Source organism: Mytilus edulis, unplaced genomic scaffold (assembly GCF_963676685.1).
Source record: "Mytilus edulis unplaced genomic scaffold, xbMytEdul2.2 SCAFFOLD_2133, whole genome shotgun sequence".
Taxonomy (NCBI): Eukaryota; Metazoa; Mollusca; class Bivalvia; order Mytilida; family Mytilidae; genus Mytilus; species Mytilus edulis.
In genome coordinates this window covers 9,111-17,359 of record NW_027267629.1, presented here as the reverse complement: position 1 = coordinate 17,359, position 8,249 = coordinate 9,111, and the positions used below count along the sequence as shown (strand labels likewise).

The 8,249-nt window shown below is 33.0% G+C and overlaps 2 protein-coding genes across 2 annotated transcripts; one reads left to right on the top strand and one right to left on the bottom strand.

Annotated features, from left to right (window-relative positions):
• The first annotated feature begins 824 nt into the window (after window positions 1-824).
• On the top strand, window positions 825-4,628 carry LOC139505691 (uncharacterized). The gene has a single exon (XM_071295181.1). The coding sequence runs from the start codon at window positions 825-827 to the stop codon at window positions 4,626-4,628; it is 3,804 nt and encodes a 1,267-aa protein (XP_071151282.1).
• Window positions 4,629-5,705: 1,077 nt separating this feature from the next.
• On the bottom strand, window positions 5,706-7,936 carry LOC139505693 (ABC transporter F family member 4-like). Its single transcript, XM_071295185.1, has 4 exons — window positions 7,706-7,936; window positions 6,926-7,063; window positions 6,543-6,724; window positions 5,706-5,852 (listed from the first exon to the last, which is right to left on the bottom strand). The coding sequence occupies exons 1-3, from the start codon at window positions 7,934-7,936 to the stop codon at window positions 6,554-6,556; spliced, it is 540 nt and encodes a 179-aa protein (XP_071151286.1). The 3' UTR covers window positions 5,706-5,852; window positions 6,543-6,553.
• Window positions 7,937-8,249: the final 313 nt, after the last annotated feature.

The window sequence follows — 8,249 nt, the reverse complement described above, 5'->3', positions numbered from 1 at the left end:
AGAAATAGTATTCAACTGTCTAAAAAGCGTCATACCATTGTCTGAGAGGGTTAAAAGGAATCTTTCAACTTTTGCAAAGTTCATTCGTGCTGTGGTAGTTAATAATATAACACCTCAGTTGAGGAGAAAACGTTTACTGAAGATAATTGTTATTATTCCAACATTGATATCATCTTTTTTCAAATACTATGACTCGGGAGTTAATACTATTACCCAAGGAGAAATATGAAAGATTGATGAATATGTCCAACCAATGTGAAATTGTTAATGTGAAAGAAAAAGAAAAGGAATATGATGGTAAAGATAGTGACAGTATAAAAACAGAAATAAACCTAGAAGAAGATGTAACCAAACAACATGGTAGTGGTCAGGTTTTGCAAAAACAGAATTGAAAAATTTAAAAGAAACTGTAGATCGATCAAAATCAGACAATCAAGAGGAAAATAGGATGGATGTTGATGAATATGATGGTGCAGCAGAGGGTAAAGCTATCAAGATGTCTCCTGAAAAATTCTTAAGAAATGTGGAAAAAATCGCAAAATCGCAAAAGATTAAAGAGTAAATGGTTATCATTTCATTTGTAATGAAGAAGTGGATTATTTAAAACTATTGGAGACTTCAATCAATCACTTGTATTTTTCTTTAAATTTGTCTATATTTATATATGTATATAATATATTGTCTATTTGTATATTTACACTGTGTACCTTTAAATTTAATTAATAAAATAAATATTTAGATAACATATGTTCGCCTATTAGTTCTAGTCCACGATCGCGTAGTATATATAAAACGTTGAAAGTGCTATTGATATCACAATTGTCATGGCTGATGATCATTTCTGCGAGGATTTATTGCGTCTTTATCCTGACAGTAACCCTCAATATCAACAGCAGTTGCGAGAGTTAAATGATCGATTGAGTGTTGATAATGACAACAGATCAAATCTTACGGTTAAGGTCTATTCATGTTATTATTGTAAACTTCTGTTTGATCACCCTTCCAAACTGAAGAGACACCAGAGAAACAGTTGTACATTTCCATGTCGACAATGTGATAGACATTTTGATTCAGCGGAAAATTTGTTTAAACATAGCAACATCGATCATACAACTTATCAGACTGGTTCAGGAAACACTGATTCAAATTCACATACTACAATCAAACATAAAAGTGTGGATAAGTCTGCTCTCTTGGGAATAGCACGAGCTCGTTTCATTTATCCGAATGAGGATAATGGGGAAAAGTATGATCTTCTAGCATTTTTATCTGGAATTAAGCATGAGGTAAAAACTCATTTACAAGAGATGTGTGATGAACTCGGTCATATTAAGTGGTATATGAATTGTCTTGTGCAAATGATCAAGCCGAATGGAGGTGAAGGTGGTAATGATTTAAAGAATAATGCACATTTTATCTCGAAGACATCGAATCTAGTTGATAGAGCAAATATAGATGATGAACATGATATTAATGTGACATATCAAAAAATATTCAAAAGTTTTGATGAGTATATACGAAATGGGAGCGGTTGGTCATTAGATCATATTAAACACATTGAGATTAATACAGCTAAATATAAACCTTTAGGCGGTGGATCGTATATACCCCTACCAAGAACTCTTGCTGCAACCAGAGCGTTACTCAACATAAGAAACTTAGATGAAAAATGTTTTGTATATGCTATTATAGCATCCATACATCCTACGTGTTCAGGTGACCCTTCTAAAGTGCATCACTACATCCCATATGAACATGAATTGAACATGGAAGGTATACAATTGCCCGTTGCACCATCATTTGTGAGTAAATTTGAAAGGCAGAATAACATTTCAGTAATGGTGTTAGGATTTGAAGAGGGTGAATTTTTCCCCCTCCATGTAACAGGTCTAAGAGAAGCTCATCATGAAGTTGACTTATTGTATTTGAAAAGTGGGAATAAAAGTCACTGGTGTTTGATTACAGATCTCAATAGACTTTTATATCGAACAAAATGCTTGGGACGCAGTCATAAGTATTGCAGATTCTGTTTATCAGGTTTCACCAGTGAACATACTTTAGAGAAACATATAAAATACTGCTCAAAATTTGAAGCTCAACATGTGACATATCCCACCAAGGGGGTAGACGATATACTAACATTTCAAGATCACGCCAAACAGTTACAAACATCATTTGTTATTTATGCTGACATGGAAACATTTTGCGAACCTATGGTTACTGAAGAGCCAGAAGATAATCGAACCAGCACAACGAAATTAACAAAGTTGATACCATGCGGGTACGGTTATCAAGTTGTTTGCATCGATGACAGATACACTCAACCACCTAAAATATATAGAGGTGAAAATGTTAGTGAACACTTCCTTCATAGTCTTCTTGACGAAAATAAACGTATAAAGGCTATTTTGAACAATCCTGAACCCTTGTGCATGACTGTTGAAGATGAGGAAGATTTTCAATCAAGTACACATTGCCACATTTGCATGGAAGAATTTACAGATTCCACTATCCGCGTTCGAGACCATGCACATGTTTCAGGTAAATTTCGTGGCGCTTCATGCAGAGATTGCAATCTTAATTTTAAAGAACACACATTCGTGCCAGTTATATTTCATAACCTGAAACAGTTTGATGCACATTTAATCTGTTCCTCGATAGGTATTTTCAAGAGTGAAGAAATTGGCTGCATAGCCACGAATGCAGAAAAGTACATCAGTTTCAACCTATCCAATCTGCGCTTTATCGATTCATACCAGTTTTTGAATTGTTCACTAGAGGAATTGGTATCGTCAATGTCTAAGGAGAATCCGAAAGAAACATTTAAACATTTTACAAAAGAATTTGATGATGATAAGCGGATTGCTCTTTTGTTGAAAAAAGGAACATATCCTTACGAATACATTGACAATGCAGCAAGGTTCAATGAAACTGAATTACCCTCTATAGACAAATTCTACAGCAATTTATCAGAGAAAACAATTAGTCAAACCGAGTATGAACATGCGCAACGGGTATGGAATCAAATGAATATTAAGAATATAGGCGAATATCACGATCTTTATCTAAAAACTGACGTTCTATTATTAGCTGATGTATTTGAAACTTTCAGGAAGAAGTGGATAACGAACTATTCCCTCGACCCTGCAAATTATTACACTCTTCCAGGGCTTTCCTGGCAATCTGCATTGAAAATGACTGGTGTGAGACTTGAGCTATTGACAGATCCTACAATGTGGCTCTTCTTTGAGCAGAGTATACGAGGAGGTTTAACAATGGTGAGCTGCAGACATGCAAAAGCAAACAATCCCTACTTGAGCAATTATGATCCAGCTTTACCAACTTCATACTTGATGTATGTAGATGCGAACAATTTATACGGTTTAAGCATGAGCATGCCATTAGCTGTGGGGAAATTCCAGTGGTTGTCAGAAGAGGAAATAAACGATTTCAATGTCTTAAATGTATCCAATAACGCTGACATCGGATATGTCATTGAATGCGATTTGGATTACCCAGATAACTTACACGATCTTCACAATGATTTTCCTCTTGCAGTTGAAAAAGGAGTGATAACAAATGAAATGCTTTCACCTCATTCACGTCATCTGTATGAGCAAGCAAATGATGATGGGAAAGAATACCAACCGAGCACCAAATTGCTAGCTACTTTGAAAGATAAAAAGCATTACATCTTGCACTATGTGAATCTAAAGTTATACCTCAAACTAGGTTTGGTTTTGAAGAAGATTCACAATATAGTTTCATTTGAACAGCGTCCATGGTTGAAACAGTATATTGACTTCAATACCGAAATGAGGAAAAAGGCTACTAGCAATTTCGAGCAAAAACTTTTTAAAAATGGCAACAATGCTATTTTCGGTAAATCAATGGAATCGTTGCGGAAACATATCAACTTCTCTCTCTGTCATAGGTGGGATAAGTTTCAAAAACTTACTGCAAAATCATCATTTAAAAGCTTTAAGATATTCAACGACCACTTGTGCGGCGTGCTACAAACCAAAACAAAAATTTTCTTCAACAAACCAATTTACCTAGGACAAATGATTCTCGATCTGTCAAAGGCGCACATGGTTGATTACTACTACAACCACATGAAAAAACTATACAAGGAGAATGTAACATTATGTTACACAGATACTGACAGTTTCATTATGCATGTGAGAACTGATGACATATATAGAGACATGTCGTTAAACAGTGAGCTATATGACTTTTCAAATTATCCAGCTGATCACCCTCTTTACACCAAAGACAGGAAATCGATTATTGGTTTATTCAAAGATGAATGCAAGTCCATTCAAATGGTGGAATATATCGGACTAAGAGCAAAAATGTATAGTTTTATCACCGCAGACGACAAGGAAACTGTAGTAGCAAAGGGTATTAAAACCCGAAATGTTAGATTCGAACAATATAAAAACACCTTGTTCAATTGTTCTCCACTACTCTCGCATATGTACACTTTGAGAAGTTTCAACCATCAGATTCACATGGTGAAGGTTGTGAAAAGTGGACTATCACCATATGATGACAAGAGACACTTGCTGGATGATAATGTGCATTCGCTAGCATATTTTCATAGAAAATTAAAAGAAAAACATTAATACAATTGTAAATTGAAAAAAAAATCCATATCCGTAATAAATTCAAGAAAAAGAAAACACACTGTACAATAATTATATAATATTTTATTTCATGTAAATAAATATATGATTTTATAATAAAATATATCAACATATTTAAGTTTTATCCGTTTGCTATCAACCTGGGGAAGTGAAATACATAGGGCAATGGGGAGTAGCATGGTAAAATGGCGACTTTAACTTAAAAACCCCAATGAAAATACATAACTTTAAAACCCAAATGGACCTTCAAACAAACTTCAAACATAATGACAATAGGACAATGGGGAATAACACCTTCAAACATTAAGGCAATAGGACAATGGGGAATAACACCTTCAAACATAGGACAATGTGAAATAACACCTTCGAACATTAGAACAATGGGGAATAGCACCTTCAAACATTAGAACAATGGGGAATAACACCTTCAAACATTATGTCAATGGGGAATAACACCTTCAAATGGGGAATAACACCTTCAAACACACCAGTGAAATACATTGGACAATGGGGAATAACACCTTCAAACACGATGAAAATATTACAAATAAATTTTAGATTAAAATATAAGAGACATATTCTTTGGTAAATTAAACACAATTATGAAAATGGGGAATTACACCTTCAAACGCACCAGTGAAATACATTGTGCAATGGGGAAAAAGACCTTCAAACACGATGAAAATATTACAAATAAATTTCTTAAATTTTAGATTAAAATATATGAGACATATTCTTTGGTAAATTAAACACGTGAAAATCGCATGTTTAATATTTTCCTTAAAATATCGGAAAAGTTCTCCCTATTGAACGAAAGTCCGAGTGAATTTAAAACAGACCCTGGGACGTTCTTTAAATGAATGAATATCTCTTCAGATGTGAAATGGCTGCATTCCCTTATCATTTTATTTAATTGATATCTTTGATCAAAAATTTCCTCGGCAGCATTAAACACATCTAATTCGGCAAATCCAGGATTTAAAACAAATTGAAAGTCTGCATAATCCATAAAAATAATTAAAATTGGTGAGGGAATTTTACAAAAAAAATCTCTCATTTGAATATCACATTTTGTTGTTAATTTATTATAAATACATGCAACAGATAAAGTTCTTAATGAAGGTGGAGCTGACCGCTTTCGTTTTTCACTCAGTGTCTTTTTTTCTACTTCTTCTCCCATTGTCCTTTTTCTGTTCTGATTGGCTAAAAGAAATAAATAAGATACATAAACTCTAGTAAAATAGTTTTCACATCATAAATCTACAGATACATGCATGAAAACAAATGAACAAAGTGCGACAACCTGTATTAAGAAATTGGATTTCATAATGGAGATTTCTAAAATAAATGAAAAGGATGAATTGAGTAGTGCAAATGTGGAAGAATATTCACTTAAAATGACAGATGAGCATGATTACAATTTTATCAATATGGATACAGCTGAAATCAGTGACCAGTTTCCACAACTGCACTGGCTTGGTGCAAAGATGAAAATTGTCGGATTGTTATTCTGTTCGATAACTCTAGCAGTTATATTAATAAATGGGCCATTAAACAGTGAAAATGATCCTCCATTCATATCTGATGATGTTAAACGAAACAGTAGCGGAAACGATTTATTTTGTAATAAAATGGACACTTTTGCTTTATCTGAAGATATTTTTGTAAATACATGTATATTGAATAGTGAACTGTTTGTATTATTGAGAAATGATCCTCTTAGAAATGAAATCGCTTTAAATCAAAGGCAATGGTTTTATCTTAAAGCGAGTATTTCACATATTGATAAATCAATCTTTGATTGGAAAAATGTTGCTAAGTTATAAATGATTTCTATCCTAACTATTGTATATAAGAACATATTAGAAACAGAATAAAAATTTGATCACTTACTGGTGTTATCTTCACTCGCCATCTTCAACTGCTTCAGAAAGTATGAATCCAGCTCCAGCTGTTTTCTTTTTCTTCTTTAGCCCCTTGAACGGGCCAGATTCTGCTGCAACAATCACCTTTCTGACGTCCGACTCTGACACTCCCGCCTCCTCATCGCTATCGCTGATAGCAATCACCTTTCTCTAAAATAAGAATATCATAATATAGAAAATCATCTTAAAATTTTAAAGTTATTTCAATGTTTTCAATTTTTTTTTTTTTTTTTTTTTTTTTTTCTTTTTATGGTACATTTAATTGGATAATTACTTTAAATTCATAAACTTGAAAATTATAACTACTTATTTTGATTTACATAGAAAAAAAAAAAACAAAAGTTGTTTTACCTTTCTTTTCAAAGTAACTTTTTTTACTTCTTCTTCTTCTACTTCTTCTTCTTCTTCTTCTTCTTCTTCTTCTTCTTCTTCTTCTTCTTCTTCCTCTTCAACAACTATAACCTTCTTTTTCCTGCTAGGTTTTTGCAGCTAAAAAAATTAATATATAATAAAAACAATTGAACGTGTAAGAAATCATATAAATCAACGTTTGCTGTGGGAAAGAAATTCGTATTTATTAGCGGTTGAGAAATTTACCTAGAAACAAAAATGTTGAAATATCTGCAACTGAACGTTTATCAAAACATTTTTTACTTGCTATCAATAACTTTGAAAATTAATACTAACAGTGGTGAAATCAACCCAGAAACAAGTGAAATATCTGCAGCTGAACGCAAGCCGCTTGTAAATACTCTCTATCAATAACTTACTTTTAACTAAAACGTTTGTTGTATATTAAACCTATAAAGTATATATTTATGTTCAATTATTTGCTGTTGAAGGATAATTAGAACGTTTATCATATAGTTTTTACTCGCTTTCAATAACTTTGAAAATTATGTGTACTTACTAGCAGTAGTGAAATTTACGAAAAAACATATAAGGTGAAACATCTGCAGCTGGTGCTTTTATTAAACACTCGCAATATCTTACTTTAAAATAATTTTGTAGATCGCTCCTATTTCTTAGAGAATAAAATATATATCACGCTCAACTATTTGCTGCTGAACGATAATAATTTAGCTATATGTTCATGTAAATATTTACTGCTAAATATTAGAAATCACTAACCTGTTTTTTTATTTCTGCCTCAGCTTTTAAAAGAACTGGCTTCAGATTGCATAGCTCTTTAAACTCATCAGTCCCAAGAGTTATGCTTCTGCTACTTGTTAAACTGCCTATGTGGATATAAACATATCCCTTGTACGGTGTAACCGCAATGTTCTTCTTTCTTCCAAAATTCAACTCAGCCCGCTCTACTTCTCCACCAAATCCCCTCATGTACTCAACCTGGTTCATCATTTTTATCGCTTTATGATAGAATTGAGTGTACCGCGTTAATAAAGGAATAAAGCTTCCGTTTCATTAAATTATGAATAATAGTTTCCAACACTTATTTACTCCTAAAGGCTCGCCAACCTTCCATTATCCATGTTACACCATTTTATTAATTCATATGTAATTTCAGTGTAGATCTGTCCCGATCGCGATTTTTCATGTCAGATTGATCTCCAATATTGCGGCAGTATTTGGATAATACACCTTCTGTTTACATTAAATCTTAGTTCATCAGTTTAAATATAAAGTGTTTATCACCTTTCAAATTTGAAAAGTG

Excerpts from the sequence above, each read along its gene's own strand:
- LOC139505691 (XM_071295181.1), top strand. The coding sequence starts at position 825 with ATGGCTGATGATCATTTCTGCGAGGATTTATTGCGTCTTTATCCTGAC.
- LOC139505693 (XM_071295185.1), bottom strand. The coding sequence starts at position 7,936 with ATGATGAACCAGGTTGAGTACATGAGGGGATTTGGTGGAGAAGTAGAG. Across the intron at positions 7,064-7,705 it reads AGGCAGAAATAAAAAAACAG|CTGCAAAAACCTAGCAGGAA; the intron begins GTTAGTGATTTC and ends TAATTTTTTTAG. Across the intron at positions 6,725-6,925 it reads AAGTTACTTTGAAAAGAAAG|AGAAAGGTGATTGCTATCAG; the intron begins GTAAAACAACTT and ends TTCTTATTTTAG.